Source organism: Xylocopa sonorina, chromosome 1, assembly GCF_050948175.1.
Source record: "Xylocopa sonorina isolate GNS202 chromosome 1, iyXylSono1_principal, whole genome shotgun sequence".
Lineage (NCBI taxonomy): Eukaryota > Metazoa > Arthropoda > Insecta > Hymenoptera > Apidae > Xylocopa > Xylocopa sonorina.
Window position 1 is genome coordinate 9,908,023 of NC_135193.1, and position 25,503 is coordinate 9,933,525.

Here is a 25,503-nt window from a genome sequence, read left to right on the forward strand (position 1 = left end):
TTGCAGACCAATGTGACAAGGCACAGACGCATTCACATTGAATGCATTTGGTTCCGAGAATGGCAAGATAAGAATGGTACGTGACAAAGACATATATTTTTCATCGCTCATTGGGGAAGCATCATGTATATCATAAAAATAATCAGGAATGTTTTAACGGCATTCTCGAAGCAGAGATTTGTTATGATATTTCAATGACTTTCATTGTTAGAGTGGAGCAGCCCATTTTTGTACTGCTGAATCGCAAATAAGTCATATGGTATAGAGGGAAAAAAGAATGTATTATTTTTTTTCCTTTTTAATTCGTTTATACAATTCATCATGTCTGCTATAATTAGATATAAAAGAATGCTATAACGAAAAAGAAACGTTCAATAATGAGATTAAATTATCTATATTCTTATAAAGTCTTCCTCTTCTTTTTTTGTGATTTAAGTTCCTTATACCCAGATAGTCGTCGTCCTTTAGATAACTTCATGATTTTATTAACAACCTTTTTCCTTTTCTTAACTACAGGTTCCTTGACATCATCATTGTCATTTTCTTGTTTATGATTTTGAGGAGATTCAACTTCGTTATTCTGAGAATTGTTAATGTTTTCTATTTCATCAATAATCTTAATTGATTCGGAAGAAGTATTCATCTTTTCGTTTTCAACAGTTTCTTGATTTTTGAGAGTTCGATTGTTTGCATTTGGCCTGTTCCCCCGCTTTTTCCGTTTTCGCGTTTCAATCGGTTTTTCGACTTTGGGATTTTTTACTTTTCTTCGCGTCTCTGATTTTGTCTTTTCATTACTCAATGCAAGGTTTCCTTTACGTTTATAGTCGGGTAGGGGTACGTCAAAGTTTCGTTCAAATACAGCAACGAAAAAACCGTTACAAAGATCTACATCGGAATTGGCATAAAGACAGTTATCTGAACATTTGTACGTTTCCGAACTGAAATGTAACCAGTCCTTGTTCAATAATTGTTTAACCGGTACAAGATCGTATGCATTCTGTATATTCTCGAGAATTTCATCTATTACTTGCTCATTTTCCTCGGGGTTCGTTGAGCAAGTACTATAAACAACCTTCTTCACATTGGGGAAATTTAATAAAGCATGTCGTAAGAGAAAAACTTGAAAAGCCTGCAACTGTTTGAGGCGCTTTGGGTTGCACTTTTCTTTCCCATATATTATCTGTCTGTCCAGCATGCCTACGATGAAAAATATATTGCAAACTAATTACAAATAACTTTGATACTGTAGTATCGAGTGCATATAATTAATAATGTGTGTGTAGACCTTTCAACACAGTTCTAAAATACTTCACCTGAACCAGAACACGTTGGATCAACTAAAATATATTCGACGTCACGATATTCGTCTGCTTCCAAAGTTAACGAATCTTTATTAATGGTCTCAACGCAAGAAGCAGAAGTTAGTTTAACTTGTTCACACAAAGTCTCATATCTTTTTTCGTCAACTTCCACTGCGTACACTTTTCTGCAAGCAGTTGCAAAGAATTAAACCAGAAAAATTATTTAAAATACAAAAATTATTAAATAATAGAATGTCAAAGGTAGTTAATTTAAAAAAATATACCCAGTGTTTTTCATTAATGCAGCTAAATGAGAAGATTTCATTCCAGGAGCTGCACACATATCAAGCACTATAGATCTTAGTGGTGGACTCAGCAATTGTGATGGAAGACAACTAGCCTAAAAGTATAAATGTCAAATTAAAGAAAACGAAAATGTTCATATTGCTGTTAAATAGAAATTACCTTATCTTGTAAAATAATTTCTCCATTTTTGTATCTTGGATGATCATGAAAGTTTGTGCTAGGTGGGAATACAAGTAATTCCGGAATATGGAAATCTTGGAGAAAGTATGGCTTTTGCAAATTTTTTACGACATTTAAGTGTTCTACATAATTCGAGCATTTTGGCTTTAGAGACCATCCTTCTTCTTGAAAATAAGATATTCCTTTCTTTAATGCCAATAATATAGTGTTGATACGTACATATCTTGGTTTTGTTACTGAAAAAAAGGAGAGCATGTTTCTTTAGATATCGTACAATTGGATGCTTGATTTTAATAATGGATAATTAAAACTCATGCTTTTTGGCTGTACTATTTATTATTAAATACATACTGAATCACTATATTCAATATTGGTATTGTTATATTCATATAATGATAACAGTAAAAAAAAGTATAGAAATATGAGTCACATTTATAGTAATATATAATTGTTACAAATATGTCATTAACATATTTTATATATTAGTATTTGTATATATATGTAGCATAGTTAATTACTTTTTTTTTATTACATTTAAAATCTTAACTATTAAACTTAATACTTAATCAATTTTCTCATTCAAGCTTTCTTTAGAAGGCTGATCAACAATTGTTTTAACTTCAGTTGCATTATCAGGTTCAAGAAATGCTTGATAAACATAACAAGCTATTATTAAATTTACTGTAATCACTGCGACAAACACAGAAATGCAATTTGTCACAAATCTATCTACATTAAATTCAGCCTTCATAACATGCTGTGCTCCAAAAAATGCAGCAAATGGTAGTGTGAACATTGCAATACTATATAAAAATAGTCTGCCCAATACTGCTACATAACTCATAGTTGGTATTTGATCTTTGCTCTGATCAGGGGACAAATTTTCTTTATGATTTTGTTTCTGGTGATTTTTATGCATATAAGAGAATAATTTTTTGATTCTAGGGTGCCGGCTAGTAAGTATTCGGTTGTTGCGGATGATTAAAACCATCAATCCGGATTCAAGATCCCCTTACAAAGAAACTGATTTAATATATCTCAAATCTGAAGTTGGATGTTGGGAATTAATTTTCTCTATACATGAATGGCCCATTTCTGTAAACATAAATTATATTTATTGGTAAATAAATTTAATATATTTTACCTGTTGTGTTAGGTGTCTGAAGTGCTTCGACCTCGCTAATATCGCTCAATGCTTCTTTAAATTTTTGTTGATAGGCAACTATAGTTTGGATAGGTTTACATTCACTTTTTAACGTTTTCTTGCCCCAGAGCAATTCCGTTATCAAAACTTTTGCTAACCACGGATCCAAACGAGGCTCGTTTACCAATAGATTAATCTTTCTTATAAGATAATCTAATTCTTTCTCTTTTTTCAATGTATTGAGGCATAAAGAGTATAACGCGGACACATTCTATATTGTTGAACAAAAATGAACGGCAATGTTATTATTTAACACTGAAGCGTGAATAAATAAATTTTGTAACACACAGGGAAATGCATGCATTTTTTTCAAAAACCACGTGTTTACGATATATCGAAATGATCATAAAAACAAAAAATAGTCAAACTGTTCCATGAACTTTAATAACCTATACGTTAAAAGAATTATTGTACTTGATCGTTTTAAGTATTTGCTTCGATTTCAGTGATTAATATCAACTTACAGGATGTTTCTTGTCATAAATTAACTTTTTCAGGCTGCCACCCTTCTCACGAACGTCTTCGACGATCTTCGCAGCGGATTTATAAAGTCTTGGGACTTTGACGGAATGCACAAATCCCGTAGTCATGTTATCAGAAGATAATACTTAATAATGTCAAGCTTCGTCTCGATTATTTACTACCCAATGGATCACTAATTCTACATAGGAATGTGCCTCGTTTACAGAATATGAAATGAAAAATCACATGTCCGCCATATTAACAGGAAGGTACATACAAGCAGAGAGGAAGTCGCATCAATCACGTTCTAATATTTCAGCATACAAAACCGAAAAATAATCCTTTATGAAGATGCAATTTTTTATTGCCAATTATATAAATATTATAAATATAGTGCTACTTTTAATATCTTTTTTAAATGTTCAGATAATATTCGGTATTGATAACTACTTATTAAGCGGCTAATTTGAAACTGTCAAGGAGGTTTTACACTTGGAGAATTTATACAAGATTTAAGTTTTTTTAATTATGTATAATTTTTTGGTACAAATAAGTATGTAGTATTCAATGATATTTGGGAAATGATGGGGTGTTGTGAAGAAAATAAAGTAATATTCAAGAAATAGCTTTCACGCTTTAAATATCACGTGTCTGATATCATCTGCGATCAGTTCACGTTTGAGCCTATTTTAATGCACTTCGATCTAATCGCTAATTCATTAGATATTTTGTAGTCACGAAATGTTATTCATTGCTTTATGAACGATCAGATTTTCATTCAACCATAAATATGACATTAGGAAAACTGTAACAATTAACGGTAAGATCATAAGTATTCGGATTAAACGTGATATCGGGTTGTCGTAGGTTAGATTTCGGTAAATGACCAACAGTGTATTTTTCATTTTGTACGTTAACAATTTTTTGTTTTCCTTAAATATAACTGCAATTATATAATAACTAATCGCTATTTGTTGTTCCATTAGCGCGTACAGCTATGTGCGTCGTTGTTTTAGGTATAAAATACAAAGACGTAAAAAGATCTGTTGCAATCGTTTTATACAAAACGTACACATCAAATTGTCAGAATTTATAAATATCACAATTGATATAAGTGACAACTTAAGTAATCCGTTTGATATGAGAAGACAATACTTTCATTTTTTTAGTTTAGGCATAAAATATTAAAAATAGACAGTATTTTTATACATGTATATAATTTAAAGTACATCAAATTTAATATTTTTATTAGTATTGAATTCAATATAAAAATGATATTGTTTTAGAAGATTTGGACTAAAGGAGGAATTGAAAGTTTCATCTCATTTATATTACTACAAAGGACAGTTCAATGACTAAAGACAAGAAGGTTTTATTGCCTTGTATATAAATGTTTAATAGTGCATACTATATGTTATAGATTTGTATAATTAATCGTACATACAAGTATCACTCAAATAACTAACAATTTAAAATATAAATTTCTGTTTAGTTCTAAGCACAAAAATTTGAGTACTAAATTTTGTAGTTTTTTTTTTATGGCTTATGTTACATATCTTGTATTTTTTCTACTTAATATATTTTTATTTGCTTATGTCATATCGGAGTTATAATTTTTCCCTCTTATGTTCAATTTTCATAGCTAAACGAAAGAGTTAAAATATTACATTGTCGTTTAATGTATGCGTTGTTACCTTTGTCTATTAAGTGTCCTATGATTCTACATAATTGTATATAAAATGTATATTCAATCTTGTAGATAGAATATTGCTCTTAGATGGTGTTTAATTATTGCTTTTTTTTGATTTCAGTTGGTCCTGCATGCTGTGCACTGCATCATCGTCCTGCCTAAAACATTGCACTGTATTTTTTCTTATTTTGCCAAATACATTACGTACACGATAAATTAAAATAAGGAATAATGGCTGCCTACATCAATCGCACAATGTCAATGATTGGAGGAGACAGCCACTTACGATCAACAGATGTACGAACTGATAATTCTCCCCTTCAGATTTTTGTCAAAGCCAAGAAAAAGATCAATGATATATTTATGGAAATAGAAGATTACGTGCAAGACACTGTAGGGTTTATGAAATGTAAGTAACTTCACATAAAGTACTACAAGTTAATTGATGTACGATACCAGACGTTTGTACGAACATTTGTTTTATAGCATTACAGACGGAGCGTAATATTGTTACTGCGGACGAAGCACAAAGAATTGCAAGCTATGTTGATAAAGTTCACGCAATTAGGGATGTACTTAAGAGAGATCACATGAAAGTTGCATTTTTTGGAAGGTATACAGTTGGGACTATAGCAAAGAGCTCCAGTGTAAATTGCTCAAATCTATTTTTTCCTTTCAAGTTTTTGCAAAGCCAAGGCTTACTTAGCATCAACGTATTATGCATTTGAATGTTCAACATGGGCGTGTAATAAACATATGCGCAACTTTAAGCAACTTGCACTGTTATTGTATGGTGTCAAAAAATATTAATAACATAATAAATAAATATCACATATATATAATTATTGCAGAACTAGCAATGGAAAGAGTACAGTTATTAACGCAATGTTACGTGACAAAATTTTACCAAGCGGCATAGGACACACAACAAACTGTTTCTTGCAAGTTGAGGGTTCAGACAATGGTGAATCTTACCTGATCACTGAAGGAACTACAGAGAAGCAACCTGTCCAGTCAGTTGGCCAATTAGGCCATGCTCTTTGTAAAGAAAAGTTATGCGAGAGTCATTTAGTAAGAATATTTTGGCCAAAGGAGAAATGTTTGTTATTAAGAGATGATGTAGTGTTTGTCGATAGTCCTGGAGTAGACGTAACACCCAACCTGGATGAATGGATTGATAAACATTGTTTGGATGCAGATGTTTTTGTTTTGGTAGCCAATGCTGAGTCTACTTTAATGGTGACTGTGAGTAACTTGAATATTCATTTTTTCTTAGACTTTATACTTTTATATTTTAATATATTTTATAATTAATATAATGATGCAATTGCAGGAGAAAAACTTCTTCCACAAAGTGTCTACAAAATTATCTAAACCAAATATCTTTATTCTAAATAATAGATGGGATGCATCCGCTTCAGAACCTGAATTTTTTGATCAGGTATATTCACAATGACTATTTGATTTGATTAAATGTATGAAGGGTATTTACTTTAGAAATGAATCAAATTTTTGTGATACAAAATTATGTACTTCTTTTACTAAAGCTGGTACTCCGTATTCAAGTTATTATCTCTGAATTTGCTTGCACATAAAAAATTTGATATTACCGTGTTCAAAAGAAAGTAGATAACAAGCACAAATTCATTGATAATTAGCTGTATGCAGTGGCAGCTTTATTCAGTTAATTCATATAATACTTCATTTATCCCTTAGCTGGTCAAAGAGCAAAAAGAGGTAAGTTACTTTGCGTTGTACATTTGATTGTTTATAGTGAAACTTATGTTTATCCATTTTTTAATACATATACAAGTTTTAATATAATAAAACTTTATATATAACGTTTTGTTTTTTTTTTCGATTACAAAACAAATCTACACATATTATTACTACGTGATGAATATAATGTGCACAAATTTTGTAGCATGAAATGATATTTGTTACAATAATATAATATAAGTTAAATGAAAAGAATTTTCGTTTAACAGTGCAATACGTTGCATTAATTTTGAGCTTGCGTCATACAATAGAAGTCTGAATATGTGCTTCTCGCTTTTTATATGTTGTTTTTAATTGATTGCATAACTTATGTCTATTTACGTTTTATGTTTCTCTAGGTAAGAGCACAACATCAAGAGCGAGCTGTCGATTTCTTAGCGAGAGAATTAAAAGTATACAGTCCTAAAGACGCCGAAGAGCGAGTTTTCTTTATTTCAGCGAAGGAAACTCTTCAAGCTCGTATGCAAGAACAACGTGGTCAACCTGCTCATAGTAAAATATTTCAATTCTATCTATAATGACCGATGTATGAATGATTTATTTTAAACACATGTGAAATTATTTTACAGATGGTGCACTAGCAGAAGGTTTCCAAAATCGCTATTTCGAGTTTCAAGATTTCGAACGAAAATTCGAAGAATGTATCTCAAAGTCTGCTGTAAAAACAAAATTCGAACAGCATTCTCAACGCGGGAAACATATCGCTACGTAAATAGTTAATTGTACATTTGGAACTTTTTAAACGCTCACCTATTACTGTATACAAATATCTTTTTTCAGAGAAATTAGACAAACCCTAGATGAAATATTGGATAGGACGCAAAAGATGAAAAGTGAACAATTGCGCATTAAAAAGGATGTTCATGACAAGTTAAATTACACGGAACAACAATTAATGTCCCTGACTCAGGAAATGAAAGATAAAATTCATCATATGGTAGAGGATGTAGAACAAAGAGTATCTAAAGCTCTGAGTGAAGAAATTCGTAGATTAGCTGTACTTGTCGATGAATTTAGCGTTCCGTTCCATACCGACCCAGTAGTTCTAAATGTATATAAACGAGAACTTCATACACATGTGGAAAATGGTTTAGGTATTATCGTTCTTATAAATGAATTGCACAAATTTTGTACCGATGGTGAAAATAATCTCATAATTATATAGGCTCCAACTTAAGAGCAAGACTCAGTACCGCATTGGCGCTCAATATTGAAAACTCACAAAGAGAAATGACAGAACGAATGGCAAGTTTATTGCCTGATAATAAAAAGCAAATGTCATTGAATATTTTGCCGAGACGTGAGCCATTCGAAATTTTGTACAGATTAAATTGTGACAATTTGTGCGCAGATTTTCACGAGGATCTAGAGTTTCGATTCTCCTGGGGAATCACAGCCATAATTAATAGGTTTGCAGGGAAACAGGGAAGAAAGTTAGCAATTGCTAATTATCCGCAAGAGGTAAGACAGTTTATCGGATATTATAAAATATTTTTGTATATAACAGTGTTACTGCTTAATCTGTTTATAGATACCACCCACAATTATGTCCCCTACAGACAGTATGGACTCTGTAAAGTTTGTAGCAACTAATCCAAACTATCAACCAAGATCAGACGATTGGTCATTGGCTACTAGAATCGCGGTAGCATCTATAACATCTCAAGGTACTATGGGAGGACTTATAGTAGCCGGTTTTGTAAGTACATTACACGAATCATTCTAACACGCGATAAATCTAATGCTTCTATATACTACAACTTTTTTCTTAAGATGTTGAAAACAATTGGTTGGAGACTCATAGCTGTTACCGGTGCTATATATGGTGCATTGTATCTTTATGAACGGTTAACGTGGACTAACAGAGCGAAAGAGCGTGAATTCAAACGACAATATGTATCTCACGCTACAAATAAATTGAAACTTATAGTAGATCTCACGTCGGCGAATTGCAGTCATCAAGTACAGCAGTAAGTTTTAGTTTCACTTTAATTCATTAATCAACTAATTGTTTTTATTTTCAGAAAATTACTTTACGTAATTTTTGTACGATTCCAGAGAGCTATCTAGCACTTTCGCACGTCTGTGCCATTTAGTGGACGAAACAACATCCGAAATGGACTCAGATTTAAAGACTATCGCAAGTACAATACGAATACTTGAAGAAGCGACTAGTAGCGCTAAAGTTTTGCGAAATAAGGCTAATTATTTAACGAACGAGCTCGATTTATTCGATGCGGCATATTTGAAGTCTTTAAACTAAACACTGAACGATATCGTTTTTAGGCAATAATATTGGGTTACTAAAGATCGATGTTCTAACATCATTAAGTGTTTCAGAACATACTTCCACGCGTGCCCTGATTAATTAATACTGTGTATCATATTACTATCATACCAATAGAACGCATGCCTGAACGTATTTTCTGAAACTATCACTTATATGTATAGAGGGAATGTTTTCATGTAAAACTTCTAGTCTTAAATGCAGACAGCCCTGTCTCTTTCAAATTTGTTATCTTCAACTTTTAATTAATTTTTGTGTAATTGAAAAACAGTTTTTTTTAGAAGAATTAGCATATGATTAGACTGCCAATCAACTTTTGAAATGATTTTTTTTTTAATGATCTATTTCTGATACGAATCATGCTAAGAAGAGATATTTTGCGAATAGTGCAACAGTGTTTTAACAAAAAATATTGCAGAATACAAGTGCATAAATAATTGGTTTATATTCCGATATATTAAAAAAGAAGATAAGCGAATCTTTTTTATGTAGCGAATAAAATAATCCCATCTATTAGATCTGTTAGATTATATTTATAAAAGAGCTTATGTTATTATAATAATAAAATATTGTTTGTTGAGTATAAGAATTACGTTCGTATTTCTCGATTGTTGAATACTAGCTTGAATTAAGAGATAGTTTATTGTAGCGTAATATCGCGTAAAATATTGATCATGAACAAAACACGTGACCAAAGTAAACGTAACGCTGTGAAACATGTGCGAACTTCACAGAAATGGCACGAATATGTAATCACGTGCGAATAAAAGAAAATAACAATGTAATACGATTATTCAGTACAGTAAGTACTTTGTTTCTTATGTCATTCGAATGACTGTCGATTTCACGTACATTCATAATCATCATTTTATCTAGAAACTTACTGCTAACCTAAAAACTTCCGCACAAGTTGATCTAATCGGACCGCCCGATCCAATCACAAACTTAAGACCGATTATTTTCGCGATACCCAAGAATGAAAGCAAGTTGGAGAGAAAGTATAGAAAGGCCAGAGAGGACACGCAAAATTGGAATCATAATTTCTGGACGAAACATAATATCAGTTTCATAGAGGTACAATTGAAAACGAAGAAGAATCTTTTTGAAATTCTAACAATTAATTAATACAAAATTGTAGGAACGTAAACAGTTTCAAGAGAATCTAAAGAGCAAAGGGAAGACCTCGATCACTGCGGATGATATGTCAGTGTTTTATAAGGACTTTTTAGACAAAAATTGGCACAACCATTTCAATTACAATATATCATGGTATAAAAAGAATATTAGATTATTGTTCCTCGAGATGGGGGTAAGAATATCCAAATTCAAATTTAGATAATGAACAACATGTGTTGTACTGCTTGTTGTATACAAACAAAATATTATTGTACATATTCACAGTATGAGTCTATATGTATGTTTTATCTGGAAAGCAGTAAGAATTAGAATACATATATTACATGATATGTACATATAGTGTCAATTATTTATTCACACATAACATTTTACTGAATACTTGATAAATCTTCAATATTTAGTATACTTTATACTTACATCAATTGCGTACTATATAACTGTTTATTGCTTTAAACAATTCTCATATTATTTTGACATATTTGATTTTTCAAGCAACTTATCTCGTGCTGTTTTCTTTCAATGATCAGTGCCATATACTTGTGCTGTTGTTTCTCACAGACAAGTTTTCTATGATAATCTTTAACAGACTGATGTAATTTCTGATAAGCAAATTTTGCAACTGCAACTGCTTTCTGTTTTTCTTTTTTCAAATAATCTATTTCAGCTATAAGCATTTCACATTTGTCACATTGTGTCAAGTATAGCTTATTTAATTTACCGTCAGTTTCATTTAATGTTATTTTCAGAGATTCGCTTTTTTGTTTTTCCTTGTGTAGTTCATTTTTGAGTTGATCGAATTCAGAAGCAACTTGTTGGACCATATTCTCAGTGTCGTGTAATAACTAAGAAAAATAGATATTTACTGATAACACATTTTTATTCAAAATCAACATATGTAAATTACCTTTTTCTGTTTTGAAATTGTTCTATTCTGCTCTTCGATAATTGTTTCTTTTATCCTTAATTCAGACAAATGGTTTTCTTTCAGATTTTCTAATTCTTGTTTCAAACATTCACAGCTCTTTGTCTCTTCGTATAAACACTGTTCCAAGTTCTCTATTCTCATTTCCATTTCTTTTATAGTAAATGTACTTGATTGCAGTGCATTTTTTACTTCCGCTAATTCAGTATTCTATGGATACAATTTGAACGACTGTAAAATCATAATTTTATTTTTGTTTTGTTCGATACTTGCATTTTCAGATAATTCTTTGTCTTTTTCTTGTATGATATGTTGTTGATTATTACATATGTCGGTTACTTCACATATTCTCCTTTTCTGTATGTTAATCACATTTGTAAGTTCTAATATCATATTCATGAATTCTGCTCTCTCTTTACTTAAAGCATCTTCCTTCTCCTTTACAGCATGTTTTAATCTATTTACTTCCTTCTCCACTTCTTTGCACCTTGTATGATTGAAGCATGTATTTAGTATCTGAAGTAATTCTTAGATTACATTTTAAAGAAATAAGTTTTAATGTTTGTATGAAAATTATAAGTATTACCTTTCAGATTCATCCTCTGATAAAGATTGCAACTTGTTTCGTAAATCATCACGTTCTTGCAATAAAGCTGCATTTTTATGCGCAACTTCAGTTGTCTGTTGCTGCAAAGATAATTATTCTACTATTAATAGAACTGAATTTTCTTCACGCGTACATACTTTTAATCTCGCGATTTCATCCAACAACACGTCCCTATCCGCTTTAATTAAATCTGTTTGATCTTTTGATTGTTTCATTAAATCCATCGCAACTTTTGTTTGTTCTTCGGCAGTTTCTAATGCTCCTTTTAAGCAAGCCGCCCGTTGCTCATTGTCTTCTTTCAAACAGTTTATACTGCAAGTTAGAGATTTCAATTTTGTTTTGAGCTCTTTCGTTTGTTTCTTTTCGTTCAAGAGATCCTATGAATTATAAGTTATGTGAATTTAAATTTACATTGAAAATAATAATTTTTAGTAAAACCTTTTGAATTCCCTCGAAGATTTTCCTGTCTTTTATACAAATATCTTCTATATTATAAACAGTATTTTCCGTTTCATTTCTATTATTATTATTATTATTTATTTCTGTTTGAGACTTTCTCTGTTTTGGTACTTCGTATTGTGTATTAATCATGCTTACACTATTTGTCTTCAATTCAGTATGATCATAATCTTTTGTAGGAATGGTTTGCTCACTTTTCTCTTCGTACGTGTCAAGTATTTTATCTTCAGTATGCATTTTATAGAGTTCTGAACTTAAATTTATTTGATTAGATTTACTTTCCTTCTGTGGATCTTCCAATTCTTTACTAATTATATCATTTTCAATATATGTACTTGTCGATATTTGTGCATCATTTTTTAAATACGTCTGAGCTAGTGGAAAATTTTGTATTAATAATATGTGCATTTTTTTAGATGAATTTCTAACATAGAGAGGCTAAAAAAATATTTATACACTGTAAACTCAATTTTTATTGAAAGTATAATTTTCAAAGCAACACCATGTTAAAATCTGATTTTATCTCACAATGTCTTATAGGAAATTAACTTTTTATATTGAAATATATTCACAATGTAACAACATTTAACTTTGGAATTGCAAATAAAAAGGAACATTGTGAGAAAGAATCTGCTGAATGAATATTTGATGAACCTTCAGTTTGGAATTTGAGGAATTCAAGGAATTTGAGTACCTTCAGTTAATTGTGCATTCTTATAAGAATCCACTTTTCTGCGTGTTTTGCATGTATCTAAATTACATAGTATCTTTTTTTTTTTATTCTCATATGATAGACACTCGTCGGTACAGTGGAATTTGTTGCATTGCTCTTTTAAAGATATGATCCGATGGATACAATGACAACATTTATCATGATTATTATATACATTGCACTATACAAAATGCACAAATATTGCATTTATTATCATTTCTTCAATTAATATATATTTATCTTTTTAATGTCTATGTACTTTTTTACACGTTGTATAAGAGTATGAGCCATACTCTTCTTCCATTTTTTGCAATTTAGAAATAATCACGAGCTGTCTGTTCAGGGCATCAAGTCGCGTTGAAATACTGCACATTCCAAATTTGCATCAATACCTTCAGAATATTTGTCATAGTATTAATTTATGTCCCCCTTTGTAATTTCTAAAAACCTGACATTTAAATTAAATGATGCACTGAAATAACAATACACGTGAAATTGCCGGGCATCTATCTCGTGCAGATTGTGTTCTTTTTTGTTCGTGCAATATTTCGATTTACTCATTGAATTAACTACATTTGAAAATTTTCTTTTGAACAAATATTATATAACATACATAACGCGAAATAATGGTAGTGTACGATTGCCGATTTTTGAGAACAGTAAATATTTTTAAATATCACTGTTTGTGAAATGTTCCGTTGCTGCTTAAAGTTATTTAAACAAACAAAATCGCGTTATATATCGTGGAATATTTTGTTCCTCTGGGGATTTGGATTGTGGATAGCTCTTTGTACAAGTAACACGTATTACTTAGACATCTTCCAAGATCAGGGTAAACATCCTCTTCTTAACATACAATGTATTTATTTAATCGATATTATGACTTTCATATTCAGCTGCATTATTTTAATTACAAAATTTAACGTCTGGAATTAAATATAATATTTTGATGAAAATAGAGGCCATAGAAGATATGTTATACATAACAACAACAAATTACGCTACCTATAACTTCATGCTAGTACTAAAAGCTATGCTTCAGTCTGTTCATGTATTTATATCCATGTCTTTCATAATAATTCTTATTTATTTGCGTGAATACCTAAAAGAGGTGACAAAAATATGGATTAACGTGTAAGTAGAAAGATATTTATCTAATATTTATTCAAATGTTATCGATAATTATATCATCTCTCAATTAAATTTGTTTTCACAGGATATGCGACTTTTGCACAGTTGCCTCTTTCTTGACTGTTTCCCCAAGAAATTGTAAGAGATATGAAATACTTAGTAAAATAGAAAATGAGAACGATTATACTATCTTAAAGACTGAACTGAGCATAAATTCTGGAATCACCGTAGAGCACTTAGAAGCAAAATCGTATTGCAATGATAAAGGAGATGAACGAGCTTTGGAGCAAGAAAATAAAAATATATTGAGCACAAACATACATCTCTTACAGAGTGAAATTACTTTTAACAGTTATACATTGTTGCTTCTCAACAATTGTGAACTTCATAGATACTTCGATAATCAGTTAGTAAAGAATCATTTGTTGAATAATAAGTATTTGACGCATCAACCTTTGAAATGCACAAAGCATAATACAAGAACTTCTAAAACTGATAAAGGAGGCGATTGTTTCCCAATGGGAAAAATTATACAGAAAGGCATTATTAGTTCTTCTCCAGAATTTCAAACATTCCTAGCAAATTTGAAAACAAAGCAACTTTCTTATCCATGCACGTTAGAAGTATCTTCAAGTTACATTATTAGTATAATGATACGAAGATATAATTATTTATTATCATATCACAAACGATATTTAATCCTTTCTCTGTAATAACTAATGTTTCAAATTATGTGTTTAACATAAAATTTTTATTTACTTTCCGTGGCGTCATCTGTGCAAAAAGTACTGAAACTGATCCTGAAGTTCTAAATCAATTTGTTAAGAACTAATATAAAATAATATAAAGCAGATAATAAATAGTGTTTAGCATTACTTTATTCTTTCCTCGTCTCCTCTTTTTCTTCCATTATATTAGTTTCTTGTGTATCACCTCTTCTTGAACGTACGCACAAAGATATAAAAAAAAAATTGCAATAAATTATCGGCAAAAATTTAGTAGAGCTTGAACGAAAGTACTCTAGATGGCGCTATTTGTCCGTCCATTGAAATGACGTTTCTATGGACACGTTGTCACACGAATCTCCACATGTTTCGTTTGCGCGCATACGCATACCAAGGTGGCGATAGACATTTGATTTCCGCGGAAGCGAGTAGTGCTGCAATTATTTCGGAGTAAACTGAGAGTAACAGGGTAAAGTATACGGAAAATGTCCGGAAAATCGAAAGCGTTCACTAAAGAGGAAGAGCTGCTTCTTCAAGACTTCTCGCGAAACGTGTCAACAAAATCCTCAGCCCTATTTTATGGTAATGCATTCATCGTTTCAGCCATTCCCATCTGTAAGTACATAATTGCAAAATGTTTATAAATTTAATCAATATCGCCGTTCTTTTTGTCTAAATCTATGTGTTCTATGATGAATTTCAGTATAAGTTTATATTACAATTAAGCAAGAAAATATATAATTAAGTAGAAACTATAACTTTTAGAAGATAACCTCTTTGTTCCTTTTTTTTTATAGGGCTTTTCTGGAGGATTCATTTGATCGACATCTACACCAATTTAATTTCTTTTGCTTTAGTTACGTTAGCGAGCACGTACGCTCTTGCACTTGCATATAAGAATACAAAATTCGTATTGAAACATAAGGTACGATATAAACTGGTGGCAAAATGTTCTTGGAACGGAACGTGCTATCTGTGTATCAGGATTTACTGAGAGAAAGATATAACATCTTCTTTATAATGTTTTTTTTTACAGATTGCAGTAAAGAGAGAAGACGCGGTGACAAAGGAAATGAGCAGGAAGTTAGCAGAAGATAAAAAAATGAGCAAGAAGGAAAAGGATGAAAGGTATGTAATATTATTGAAACATATATTCCATTAAATTTATATGTGAAACTAAAACGTGTAACATGGTTCAATTTCTAGGATTTTGTGGAAGAAAAATGAAGTAGCTGATTACGAGGCTACAACGTTCTCAATTTTCTACAATAATGCCTTGTTCCTGGCACTTGTAATTGTATCCTCGTTCTACATTCTGAAGACATTCACTCCAGCCGTGAATTATATACTATCAGTAGGCGCGACGAGTGCACTGTTAGCGCTACTGTCGACTGGATCGCAATAAAATGTACACTATGTGGTATGGATGATGATAATCATTTAGAACATCAAAGAATTCTGTGAGATTGCAGACTTGTCGACGAGTGAATGAGTACATTTAATAATAAAACCGTTTTTTATTTATAGTAAACTGACTGATCTGTGTTATTTGATCTATCTTCATAAAAAGTATTTTTATCCACCCGTAGATCGGATTGTATTCCATATTATGCGTATCTTATATTTAGTTGCGCAGCGAATGATTAATCGTATTACGTTTGCTCGGTTACAGCACTTGTCAAGTTGCCCAGAAAATTACGACTGAGAAAATCAATGGTCTACGTGTTTATTATTGAACGTATTTGACGATCGGAAAATTTGTCGTTTTGGCAAGACAGTTAAAGCAATATTTGTGATTTACGCTACATGTACCATCAGCGGTATATATTTTGCTATACGGTTTATCGCTGTTTGCAAGCAATTCGAATATTATCGTACGTATTAATTGAGCCGGCTCTAGTGCAGATGACGAATTATAACCGATCACAGATTGTAATCCATTATACGCAGCCCAAGTCGGGTCATTCTAATGCTTTATTTGCTTGTTTAACTTGGATTTGTGCCAGCCGCACAATTCGTCGAAGGAAAATCTCCCGCCAAATTGTACATTCTATTCCTGTGCAAAAGTGAAAATACAAACATTTACTTATACCGTACTGAATGTTATTATCACTTGCGTCATGCGTCGTGTAAACATCATTGCACTTTGATGTAATGGACAATTTTGTTGAACATCTACTCTATGAAATGCTTGTGGCTGTGTTACAATGGTTCCACGTTAAGGATGTGGGATTTACAGATTTATGTTTATGGACCTTTACTAAGCGTTTAAGTGTGTAGATATCACAGAATAACCCTGAGTATCGTGCTAAGATTTTCATAATGCGAGATTCTCGTATTGGCACAATCGTGGGCTATGCATTTGGCAGAGGCGTATCAATTTCCCAGTTTGATTTATACCGCCGTCTGATGTTCGCATAATCCTGACAATTTTCTTCGAATAAATTGGGTTTCGATAATTATATAGAAACTATCCGACGGAATTGGAGTTTGCAGAAAAACCCTGAATTCCTTAACAACCAGACTAAACAGTTGATGCTCGCTTGGAACTGGTAAATAATAATTTACAGCGTTTTACTATGTGACGTGTAACTCAACTATATGCATTTTGGATCTTTTCCAAAAACGTTATTCCGCCCCATTCTCCAGACAACTCCTTGATTATTGCGGTTGATTCGAATCTGTTCCAATTTCCAATAACATTTCATCATTAACAATTATCATTAATCAATCATTAACAACTATGCCATGTTTTATCATAGATTATAACCAGTCTGTCAGTTACACAATGCATTATTGAAATAATTACATTATTTACCTGGAAGACAAACTGTTCTGAATTCAATTGAAATCGATGCAATCAGTAATAAATTTGAATGTAATAATAGTTAGGCATGAAATTCATTTTGATAAAAAAAAACTCGAATGTATATTACTTATAAACGTCGAGTCTTCTAAATGGTTTGAATAGTGTAAATAGAATACTATATTGTAGCCCAAATAAAATAGTTTAGTACTTGTTTACAAAACGTAGTTGGTTTAGACGTACATTATTCCTTTTGTTTTCAAGTCATACCGTGACGGATTTTGTCTCAATTCCAAACCATAAGTCCTATATCTAGTTTACTATTGTATGCTTGCGCGGTTTTAATGTTGTTTACGTTACTCGCAACATTTGCATTCTCTATTTTCGTACCGATTCGTACATAACAATATCATTTTCCCTTTCTGAAGAAGACATACTAGGGATCGTCGTCCACTGTCGTCTCAATGAACCAGGTCCGAGTAAACATGTTGCTCTAACGGACTTCTAAAATTAAAAGGAAATCCATTCTGTTACATTACTATGTGTCCTCTTCTGCTATACAACTTCGGTTCCAAATTATTTACGATGTTCCTTCTCTTTTCAACCACGAAATTCCGCGTCTGCGTTATAATCCGTTTATAACAATCCACAAGTAGTTATCCACAAATAAGTTTTGCACTTCGTTTCTTAAAAGGTACAATACTCTGCAAATTACAAAATTATTTACATTATTTCCAAGAATTTGATATATTTTCACCATACAGTTTGATGAAATTACCAGAATTCCAGCTATTCAATCTCCAAACTAGCCGTGACTTTTTCATCACGATTGTTCGGATAAATCTAAATCAAGTTTTTGTAAAATTTACGTGCGATTCAAGAATGAAAGATCAACAAGAACTGACGTCATCTGGAGAATACCAAAAGAAGAAAAAAGGAAAGAAAAGCCGTAACACGTAGTGGTAAGGGAGGGGAGTAGCTGGAGCGTTGAGGATGAAAAGACGTCCCTAATTTCGAGCCTCGCGGCACCGTCTACATCCCAGAAATAGCGCAAGCGCCTTTCCAAAAGCTTTGAGGTCCGTGAAGAAGCGTATAGGAGCTCGCGATTGGCTGGAGGTAGCGGGGTGCGGTTCAGTACCGTCACGCAACCGCTATATCCTCCTTTTCGAATATTACCGCGGCGATGGCCGTTCCTCGTGACAGTGCTTAACAGACAGTAACCATACTACCACGTTGTAATCACATAGTAGAGGGTCGCCACGACTTCCGTTTCCCTTGCCGCGATTAACTATCTTCTTCTTATTCTTCACAACACTTTCTGCGTCGAATTTGATCATTTAGACAGTGTCTTTTAAGTTTCCGTTTTCGAATAAACTTGTTCGTTAATTTAAAAAAAAAACAAAGTAAAAAGAGAATCGTGCCACCATGGTATGTTCTATTGATGATATCGTAAGTCGTCGCCCTGGTAAACATACACGTTTTCCTCTTGTATATTCTTTATTATTTATTTATCTTATTTTTTTCTTTCTCTACTTCTCTTTCTGTCTAATTCACCACTGTGCCTCGTCTTATCTCTATGATTTCTTCTCATTCTTCGCTCCTCCTCGCTCTTCCTCGCTCAATATTTCGGTGGTCCTTTGGGTGAACTGGAATTTCGAATGTTTCTACTGGAAAAGTCAATACCGTTCGATGTAATTCGAGAATCACTTTAAATTCGTACCTGGATTCCGTAAAAGTGATGCTCTAGTTGTTCGGAGCGGTTTATTCGACACCCGATACATCTTAATTACATGTGTTATATGTGTATCACAGTGCGACAGGTGTAAATTGATACCAGCGATGTTCGAAATACCGATTCCTCCAGTTTTACCACGGTGCCTTCTACCAATGCCTGCACCCATAGTTTCTCTCTGCTCTATTTCTTTCTCTCGTTTCCACACCGTACTATCTTTTCTGGCCTGTTCTGAAGGACTTTTGTTTTAGTATTTTTTTTCCGTTTAAACAATAATAGTGGTTACAATCTAACAGTGTATCGGGAATTATTGGTTCAGAGATGCGAGGTCCTGGAAACGTGATTGTTTCTTACACGACGAACTTCCTCGGGCCTTCTTTTCCTCCTGTGGATATATCACTAATTAAAATATATAATTAAATCAAACGATAGTAATAACACATATATATAATAAGTTGGAAGAGTTGTAAATATTGTTGAATGAAACTTCTTAAAATCGACAAGAAGAAGAGATATGGCCCAATGCCTGACTACTCATTACTATTTCTACTGCATATCAATATTGATAAATTAAACTGCAACTATTGGTGTAAATCGAGTAACAGTAGTATATAATTATGAAATAAACAATATTAAATTGCATTAAGAGTATAGAAATGCACGGAATTCTTTGAAATATCACTATTTAACCATGCACGCCTTCTTCAAAGTTTCTTCGGTTGATCGATTTTCCTCGAAATAATTTTACTAGAATAGCAGATTTTCTTTTAATGGTATTCAAGCTAATCATGATAGATTTACCATTAAAACTTCTCTTTCTTCTTATTCGGTCAGAAATGGAATTTCACTTTCCTCTGTTCGCAGGCCGACGAACTTCCCCCTGAACAAATTGCTGGTATGTATAAGTTTGCTATCGTAACGTTACTAATATACCCCGGTTACTAATGTAGTGCTAGATAAAACAAATAAAATTAAGCAAATACTCTTCGACCGGTAATTATAAATTTAATATAAACGTAGTCCAATTAACCAAGCCCAAATTTATCAAGAGCTCAAGAGTGAAAACGCATATAGAAAAGTACCTGTTGGACTATGGTACCACTGAACGCGCCATTCTTGGTCTCTTTCCGGTATTTCAATCGCGTCGAAATCGTATCGTGTTTACTGGACGCCGCGTGTTAAATTTAGCTGAGGCTCGCTGTTTCTTCATCGTGTTTCCCTTTCGGTTTCCTGACCCTTCCGCTGGTGAACAGGGGGCTCGTTTAATCGTTCTGGATGATCTCGCGACGGTGTTTTACACGGAGCAACGAAGCTCTATCTTTAGGTGCGCCCTGTCCGTTGTTTTATGTCGAAAGCAAACTGCGTTTTGTATGCGGAGGAAATAGGCTTCTGCTCAACTGCCAAACGTATAAGAAAGAAAGTGTTTAAAAGTGTGCAAAAAAGGAACGATCGTTATCAAAATATGAAGCCAAAACAAAGATATTCTGTTTATAATTGTTATAGACGTGTTCAATTTACTTTCGAAGGCAAGAACAACCGATTATCAAAGTTAAAATGACATTTCATAAATTACTTCTTTACATTGGTTACTCTTTAATCAAAAAACAGAATTTTGTTATATAGTACCACTTGATACTTTAGTAAATTTATTCACAATTTCATCGTTATTCATAGCTTTTATTTCCATAGTTGTTTCGCTTGAATTTGAGATGTTCAGAATTATCGACACGTTTCAGTACAGGTACCCAGTTAGTTGAAATAATACAGTGTGCTGAAATTTAGAAATTCGTTACTCAAACATGACGAATGAACCCTCTAATAGCAGAAAATTAAAACAGACGCGACGAATAAACGGGTCAGATAAGTTATCCGGACGTCACGTTCTCAGAGTTTATTTGCGCTTCGATTCAATCGAGGGCAGCCGGCATAGACTGCCTATGTATAGCTACAGAACCGTCTTCGGTATGATAGCATGAGAGGAGGTATCGCGTGACTATTCAATCGCAGGGAAATCGGATTGTTAAAAATAGAGGAAGACTTTTCCAATGGGATCGAAAAATAGAAACTCGGAACAGCTCATTCGTTCTAAAGTGCAAAACATCCACGCAACAATCCTGGAACAAAATTAAATCCATCAATGTTTATCTTGTTCTAATTCTTAACTACTCTAATAATATTTAGCCATCAATTTTACTAAATCAGTTTCAATTTTTTTGTCTTACTAGAAAGTTGACTTATACGAAGGAAAAACGTTCTTTAAATTAAGCGATCGACCAATTTTGTTTTACAAGTAAGAAAAACAGGCAAATTTTGTTAAGGAAATAATCGTCAGCTTTTTGCAAGACTACTTGAAAACATACCGTCGCATAAATTACCGTAAAATTTCTTTACGCCGCCAGTCGACAACGATAAATAAACGATTTAACCAGTGTGAACGATGGTGCGTCAAGCCAAATAAGCTTCGAGCCAGAATCGCGAGCGAAAGGGCATTAACATTGGTTTCTAAATCCGTAACCGTATCGTAGATAGCTTTTAACACGTCGAAACACCGCTTAAGACCAGAGTTCTCCTGTAAAACGTTCTGTTCTCATTATTATGGTTCGTCACTTTGAAAAAATAAAGAGGAGAAAACAAAATATTCTCGAATATAAAAAAAAAAATTAATCATAATTCTCTTTTAGTCCTTCGCAAAGCGTTTGACAGCTTTGATAGAGAAAAGAGTGGTAGCATTCCAACTGATATGGTGGCTGACATCCTCAGATTGATGGGTCAACCCTTTAACAAAAAGATTCTGGACGAGCTAATTGAGGAAGTGGACGCTGACAGTAAGTGGCATAAGTCAATTATTAGTCAGACATCCACATTCTAAGTAAAACTTGTTCCACTTCCACCAATAAACAACTTGTTTTAAGCTAACATTAATTTACAGTTTCCACTTGATTAAGAATTTAAGAAACGCTGAATTATAGTGGATTTGTGGATAAAATATCTTTTTCTGATCGACAGAATCTGGACGCCTTGAGTTTGAAGAGTTCGTCACGTTGGCCGCCAAATTTATCGTTGAAGAGGATGCAGAAGCTCTGGAAAAAGAACTTCGGGAAGCTTTCAGGCTTTATGACAAGGAAGGTAAATATATCCTTTCCTTATAGTTTATTTAAACGAATATCTTCATGGTTCTTATGTTTTTCTAGATCATAGCCATGAAATAATATTTTCGTACAGATCTATAAGAATGAAAAGAAAGCAGAAGATATAGTAAAAAAAGTAAAAAAACGTATTTGACTTATAAGTATTTTAGTTTTTTATATTTGGTTGCCTTATTTGGGGATGCTTCTCCAGAAATGTATGCGAAATTTCCTTGTTACTGAAGTATACAGTTGCTACTGTTTTCCTAACTCGATTTCGTTCTTCCTCATAGCTTGATTTTGATATAAACTTTCGATGTATCCTCACTTATGTCATTCGTTTCCACTTTTTTGTTTACGAATATATCTATTCAACAATGTTGCAACGCAAGTTCATAAGAATTGTCTTCGCGTGATTGCATAGGATTTTCATAGCAATGATAAGGTAGCCTTCCAAAGTTGTTTTCCTTGAAAAAGACATCTTAAATGTAATTTTGTTATTCTTCATTTTCATCGTATTTCGGTCCCTAAAAGAACTCTGTAATTTACTATGAATTATTGCCGAGCACCCTGTATATCGGTCGGCTGAGAATAGCCAGTTCCGCGAAATTAGCCGCGTAAAAGCATCGTCCTTCACCCGTTTTGTTTCGTGAGAATAAAAGTCAAGTGAATTCGAGAAGTCTTACGCCCTCGGGATCACGGCCAAGAATCGCGCCTATTTTGTCACCAGAATCTCCATGAATTACGATCGAGCCAAAGGCTTGCGGACGTGTATTAATGTAACTCTTCGTCCTCTCAACATTTTCTTCCTCCACTTCCATCGGTAGACGGGCATTAATAAATTATGTTTCCCGATCTTACTGTCGGAAAGTAATAATTGGTGATCAAGGTGACTGATTGTCATGAGGTCCAAAATTAAAAGGCTATTTTTGTTGCAGGGAATGGTTACATCCCGACTACGTGCTTGCGTGAAATCCTTAGGGAACTGGATGACCAATTGACGGACGAAGAATTGGATATTATGATCGAAGAAATTGACTCCGATGGATCTGGCACCGTTGATTTCGATGGTAAGTTTAATTAAAGTGTTGTTCCATTTTATAAATAACAGATTATCAATTTGCGTTTATCATTTTAACACCATCATTAAAAGCGATGCCTTGAATCTCTAAAACATATTAAACTATAGAACATATAAACTATAGATGGTATCAGAGTATAATTAACAAAAAAATGAATAATCAGCGCTATTTATTGGAAAGTTAGGATGGAAACTCAGCATGTGGTCAAGCGTTCTTTCATCGCTACGCGTTGAGCATCATGGTTTATTTATATATTTTTCATGATTTTTCGGAACTAAAAGATTCTTCTAAAACAGTAGATTTCTTCTCCTCTTATTAATGTTATCCCCCCAGGAAGAATTTATCCTACATTTCTGTTCTACTGGAAATCGCAATAGTCTTTAACAGTAGAGTTTCCATCTCGTTATTTTTAGAATGCTTGTGTTTATTAAACAATGAGGTATTTTAAGTTTCAGCAGAAAATCTTTCGACAACCTAATGATTCTATATTGTACAAACTACCCACCCGCTATTTAATCCCGTTCCAACGACGATACAGTAATTTTGGTTCTAATTTCTCATTTCTTCACTGCAAAATCAGACAATGCACAAACACATTGTTGCATATCAAAAGAAAATTTATCTCCTCGTAGTATTGCCAATAAGCCCAGAATATGTAGATCAGTAAATAACAATTCGATGGCATTGGAGTCAAGAGAGAATATAATTGTATCCTCTTCTGTCTGCCTTAGATGGATTGTCTGCAAATTGGCTATTTGTTAATTCTTCTTTGGCACGTCGTATTTTACATGTCTTCTAAATCACTGAAGTAATTCATAAGAGTAATTCCTGAGAAAATTAATTCCATTACACTTATAGACGAGATATTATTATTTTTATGCAAATTCTCATATAGAACAATTTGCACACTTAAAAGTAATTACAATCTGCTAGCATTTGATCCAGATTAATTCGTAAATTGAAAATCGCTGTTTGTAAATAATTACCGATTTTAAAATTACAATTTTTATTTCAGAATTCATGGAGATGATGACCGGAGAATAAACAATTTGACGTGTCGGTGGCACCAGTAATCCGACTCAAAGACATTACAAGTGCGACGCCCGCGTTCTATTCTTTCAAACTAAATATCTCTGCGTGTCTTTTAAAGAAAAAAAAGAAAAAAAAGTAAAAAAACCAAAAACAAACAAAAAGATTAGAATGCAAACGAGAATGGTGTCTGAAAGTGTGTAAAGATTGTTTTTAACGTCATGACACATCTTCGTCGATCGTCGAATCTCAGGACGATTTTGTACATGGCTTCAATATCACAGGGTTCACCTCTTTTGCAGGTTTCCTCCTTCCTTAACAAGTGCCGCAAATTAACTATGTTGTACGCGAGTCATGATTATTATTATTATTATTATTATTATTATTATTATTATTACTATTAATATTATTATTATTATTATTATTATTATTATTTTTACTGTAAAAATAATGAATCACAGGTTCCAATATTTTTTGCATTATGTCTGCTAAATTTTTCATGGACAGTATTTATTTGTTGTTAATAAAACACTATTGAAAAGAATTCGAGATTCACTTTTTTTAACGAAGGTAACTAAAATCAACAATTTAGTTACAATCGTAACATTGTAGGTAGTAAGGCTTAGTAAGCGTTCTTGATCACCTAGTCATTTTATTTCTTTAACATTTGATTCATAATCACAATGATTTAAGAGCTCTCAGTAATTGACGTGTCGTAAATATAACATATAGTATAATACTTTTAAAAAAATAGAGTTGTTAGCAATAGACTAGAAATAGTTCGATAACTATAATAGTGGCACTAATAAACTTTGAAGTTTCGTCGC

At 32.7% G+C, this 25,503-nt stretch overlaps 11 protein-coding genes across 16 annotated transcripts in view; 7 read left to right on the forward strand and 4 right to left on the reverse strand.

Moving 5' to 3' along the window:
* Window positions 1-7,649, forward strand: part of LOC143422251 (7SK snRNA methylphosphate capping enzyme) — a 37,619-nt gene extending 29,970 nt beyond the window's left edge. Inside the window, exon 5 of the transcript XR_013101695.1 lies at window positions 7,639-7,649. The gene's annotated coding sequence lies outside the window, so the exon portion shown is untranslated. The remainder of the gene's footprint in view (window positions 1-7,638) is intronic.
* On the reverse strand, window positions 287-3,741 carry Nsun5 (Nop2/Sun-like domain containing protein 5). Its single transcript, XM_076892886.1, has 6 exons — window positions 3,456-3,741; window positions 2,932-3,202; window positions 1,767-2,023; window positions 1,586-1,701; window positions 1,314-1,486; window positions 287-1,197 (listed from the first exon to the last, which is right to left on the reverse strand). The coding sequence occupies exons 1-6, from the start codon at window positions 3,579-3,581 to the stop codon at window positions 401-403; spliced, it is 1,740 nt and encodes a 579-aa protein (XP_076749001.1). The 5' UTR covers window positions 3,582-3,741; the 3' UTR covers window positions 287-400.
* Window positions 4,101-9,798, forward strand: Marf (Mitochondrial assembly regulatory factor). 4 transcript variants are annotated; one of them, XM_076892772.1, is made up of 13 exons: window positions 4,101-4,273; window positions 4,740-4,822; window positions 5,265-5,552; window positions 5,630-5,756; window positions 5,995-6,388; window positions 6,477-6,584; window positions 7,261-7,414; window positions 7,492-7,630; window positions 7,703-8,016; window positions 8,088-8,383; window positions 8,454-8,621; window positions 8,696-8,892; window positions 8,981-9,798. In XM_076892772.1, the coding sequence occupies exons 3-13, from the start codon at window positions 5,375-5,377 to the stop codon at window positions 9,183-9,185; spliced, it is 2,280 nt and encodes a 759-aa protein (XP_076748887.1). In that variant the 5' UTR covers window positions 4,101-4,273; window positions 4,740-4,822; window positions 5,265-5,374; the 3' UTR covers window positions 9,186-9,798. The 4 variants fall into 4 exon arrangements, with proteins under 4 accessions (XP_076748887.1, XP_076748905.1, XP_076748896.1 ...); XM_076892790.1 differs by having other exon boundaries at window positions 4,743-4,822; XM_076892781.1 differs by lacking the exon at window positions 4,740-4,822.
* A 72-nt stretch (window positions 9,799-9,870) lies between these two features.
* Window positions 9,871-10,722, forward strand: Coa8 (Cytochrome c oxidase assembly factor 8). Its single transcript, XM_076892898.1, has 3 exons — window positions 9,871-10,011; window positions 10,086-10,283; window positions 10,348-10,722. The coding sequence occupies exons 1-3, from the start codon at window positions 9,946-9,948 to the stop codon at window positions 10,546-10,548; spliced, it is 465 nt and encodes a 154-aa protein (XP_076749013.1). The 5' UTR covers window positions 9,871-9,945; the 3' UTR covers window positions 10,549-10,722.
* Window positions 10,723-10,765: 43 nt separating this feature from the next.
* Window positions 10,766-11,418, reverse strand: LOC143422358 (uncharacterized). The gene is made up of 2 exons (XM_076892936.1): window positions 11,251-11,418; window positions 10,766-11,188 (listed from the first exon to the last, which is right to left on the reverse strand). The coding sequence occupies exons 1-2, from the start codon at window positions 11,416-11,418 to the stop codon at window positions 10,796-10,798; spliced, it is 561 nt and encodes a 186-aa protein (XP_076749051.1). The 3' UTR covers window positions 10,766-10,795.
* Window positions 11,234-12,148, reverse strand: LOC143422369 (uncharacterized). Its single transcript, XM_076892947.1, has 3 exons — window positions 12,013-12,148; window positions 11,855-11,955; window positions 11,234-11,755 (listed from the first exon to the last, which is right to left on the reverse strand). Exons 1-3 carry the CDS (start codon window positions 12,097-12,099, stop codon window positions 11,479-11,481), a joined length of 465 nt encoding a protein of 154 aa, XP_076749062.1. The 5' UTR covers window positions 12,100-12,148; the 3' UTR covers window positions 11,234-11,478.
* The window catches only part of LOC143422334 (acyl-CoA synthetase short-chain family member 3, mitochondrial), a 42,016-nt gene continuing 28,362 nt past the window's right edge, over window positions 11,850-25,503 (forward strand). Inside the window, exon 1 of the mRNA XM_076892918.1 lies at window positions 11,850-11,860. The gene's annotated coding sequence lies outside the window, so the exon portion shown is untranslated. The remainder of the gene's footprint in view (window positions 11,861-25,503) is intronic.
* Window positions 12,260-13,646, reverse strand: LOC143422347 (uncharacterized). The gene is made up of 3 exons (XM_076892925.1): window positions 13,306-13,646; window positions 13,029-13,227; window positions 12,260-12,708 (listed from the first exon to the last, which is right to left on the reverse strand). Exons 1-3 carry the CDS (start codon window positions 13,417-13,419, stop codon window positions 12,260-12,262), a joined length of 762 nt encoding a protein of 253 aa, XP_076749040.1. The 5' UTR covers window positions 13,420-13,646.
* LOC143423074 (uncharacterized) lies at window positions 13,657-15,356 on the forward strand. The gene is made up of 5 exons (XM_076894178.1): window positions 13,657-13,878; window positions 14,006-14,180; window positions 14,263-14,822; window positions 15,048-15,103; window positions 15,180-15,356. Exons 1-5 carry the CDS (start codon window positions 13,737-13,739, stop codon window positions 15,354-15,356), a joined length of 1,110 nt encoding a protein of 369 aa, XP_076750293.1. The 5' UTR covers window positions 13,657-13,736.
* Window positions 15,306-16,433, forward strand: LOC143425951 (translocon-associated protein subunit gamma). The gene is made up of 4 exons (XM_076899048.1): window positions 15,306-15,517; window positions 15,700-15,827; window positions 15,939-16,030; window positions 16,109-16,433. The coding sequence occupies exons 1-4, from the start codon at window positions 15,388-15,390 to the stop codon at window positions 16,305-16,307; spliced, it is 549 nt and encodes a 182-aa protein (XP_076755163.1). The 5' UTR covers window positions 15,306-15,387; the 3' UTR covers window positions 16,308-16,433.
* Tpnci (troponin C type I) lies at window positions 18,888-25,217 on the forward strand. Of its 3 annotated transcripts, none has more exons than XM_076909226.1 (6): window positions 18,888-19,136; window positions 20,305-20,335; window positions 22,122-22,265; window positions 22,447-22,566; window positions 23,504-23,635; window positions 24,663-25,217. In XM_076909226.1, exons 1-6 carry the CDS (start codon window positions 19,134-19,136, stop codon window positions 24,689-24,691), a joined length of 459 nt encoding a protein of 152 aa, XP_076765341.1. In that variant the 5' UTR covers window positions 18,888-19,133; the 3' UTR covers window positions 24,692-25,217. The 3 variants fall into 3 exon arrangements, with proteins under 3 accessions (XP_076765341.1, XP_076765339.1, XP_076765342.1); XM_076909224.1 differs by having other exon boundaries at window positions 19,119-19,157; XM_076909227.1 differs by lacking the exon at window positions 18,888-19,136 and adding an exon at window positions 20,191-20,213.

Excerpts from the sequence above, each read along its gene's own strand:
- LOC143425951 (XM_076899048.1), top strand. The coding sequence starts at position 15,388 with ATGTCCGGAAAATCGAAAGCGTTCACTAAAGAGGAAGAGCTGCTTCTT. Across the intron at positions 15,518-15,699 it reads CGTTTCAGCCATTCCCATCT|GGCTTTTCTGGAGGATTCAT; the intron begins GTAAGTACATAA and ends TTTTTTTTATAG. Across the intron at positions 15,828-15,938 it reads AATTCGTATTGAAACATAAG|ATTGCAGTAAAGAGAGAAGA; the intron begins GTACGATATAAA and ends TTTTTTTTACAG.
- LOC143422369 (XM_076892947.1), bottom strand. The coding sequence starts at position 12,099 with ATGGATTTAATGAAACAATCAAAAGATCAAACAGATTTAATTAAAGCG. Across the intron at positions 11,956-12,012 it reads ATGAAATCGCGAGATTAAAA|CAACAGACAACTGAAGTTGC; the intron begins GTATGTACGCGT and ends TTATCTTTGCAG. Across the intron at positions 11,756-11,854 it reads TCAGAGGATGAATCTGAAAG|GTGCAAAGAAGTGGAGAAGG; the intron begins GTAATACTTATA and ends CAATCATACAAG.
- Tpnci (XM_076909224.1), top strand. The coding sequence starts at position 19,134 with ATGGTATGTTCTATTGATGATATC. Across the intron at positions 20,336-22,121 it reads TCCCCCTGAACAAATTGCTG|TCCTTCGCAAAGCGTTTGAC; the intron begins GTATGTATAAGT and ends ATTCTCTTTTAG. Across the intron at positions 23,636-24,662 it reads TGGCACCGTTGATTTCGATG|AATTCATGGAGATGATGACC; the intron begins GTAAGTTTAATT and ends TTTTTATTTCAG.
- LOC143422358 (XM_076892936.1), bottom strand. The coding sequence starts at position 11,418 with ATGGAAATGAGAATAGAGAACTTGGAACAGTGTTTATACGAAGAGACA. Across the intron at positions 11,189-11,250 it reads CAATTTCAAAACAGAAAAAG|TTATTACACGACACTGAGAA; the intron begins GTAATTTACATA and ends TATTTTTCTTAG.
- Nsun5 (XM_076892886.1), bottom strand. The coding sequence starts at position 3,581 with ATGACTACGGGATTTGTGCATTCCGTCAAAGTCCCAAGACTTTATAAA. Across the intron at positions 1,702-1,766 it reads AAATTATTTTACAAGATAAG|GCTAGTTGTCTTCCATCACA; the intron begins GTAATTTCTATT and ends TTATACTTTTAG. Across the intron at positions 1,198-1,313 it reads TCCAACGTGTTCTGGTTCAG|GCATGCTGGACAGACAGATA; the intron begins GTGAAGTATTTT and ends TTTTCATCGTAG.
- Coa8 (XM_076892898.1), top strand. The coding sequence starts at position 9,946 with ATGGCACGAATATGTAATCACGTGCGAATAAAAGAAAATAACAATGTA. Across the intron at positions 10,012-10,085 it reads TAATACGATTATTCAGTACA|AAACTTACTGCTAACCTAAA; the intron begins GTAAGTACTTTG and ends CATTTTATCTAG. Across the intron at positions 10,284-10,347 it reads ATAATATCAGTTTCATAGAG|GAACGTAAACAGTTTCAAGA; the intron begins GTACAATTGAAA and ends ACAAAATTGTAG.
- Marf (XM_076892772.1), top strand. The coding sequence starts at position 5,375 with ATGGCTGCCTACATCAATCGCACAATGTCAATGATTGGAGGAGACAGC. Across the intron at positions 8,017-8,087 it reads ACATGTGGAAAATGGTTTAG|GCTCCAACTTAAGAGCAAGA; the intron begins GTATTATCGTTC and ends ATAATTATATAG. Across the intron at positions 8,384-8,453 it reads TTGCTAATTATCCGCAAGAG|ATACCACCCACAATTATGTC; the intron begins GTAAGACAGTTT and ends ATCTGTTTATAG.
- LOC143422347 (XM_076892925.1), bottom strand. The coding sequence starts at position 13,419 with ATGTGCAGTATTTCAACGCGACTTGATGCCCTGAACAGACAGCTCGTG. Across the intron at positions 13,228-13,305 it reads CTTATACAACGTGTAAAAAA|TGCAATGTATATAATAATCA; the intron begins GTACATAGACAT and ends CATTTTGTATAG. Across the intron at positions 12,709-13,028 it reads GAATGCACAATTAACTGAAG|CTCAGACGTATTTAAAAAAT; the intron begins GTACTCAAATTC and ends ATTTTCCACTAG.
- LOC143423074 (XM_076894178.1), top strand. The coding sequence starts at position 13,737 with ATGTTCCGTTGCTGCTTAAAGTTATTTAAACAAACAAAATCGCGTTAT. Across the intron at positions 14,823-15,047 it reads ATCTTCAAGTTACATTATTA|CATTACTTTATTCTTTCCTC; the intron begins GTATAATGATAC and ends AATAGTGTTTAG. Across the intron at positions 15,104-15,179 it reads CCATTATATTAGTTTCTTGT|AGCTTGAACGAAAGTACTCT; the intron begins GTATCACCTCTT and ends AAAATTTAGTAG.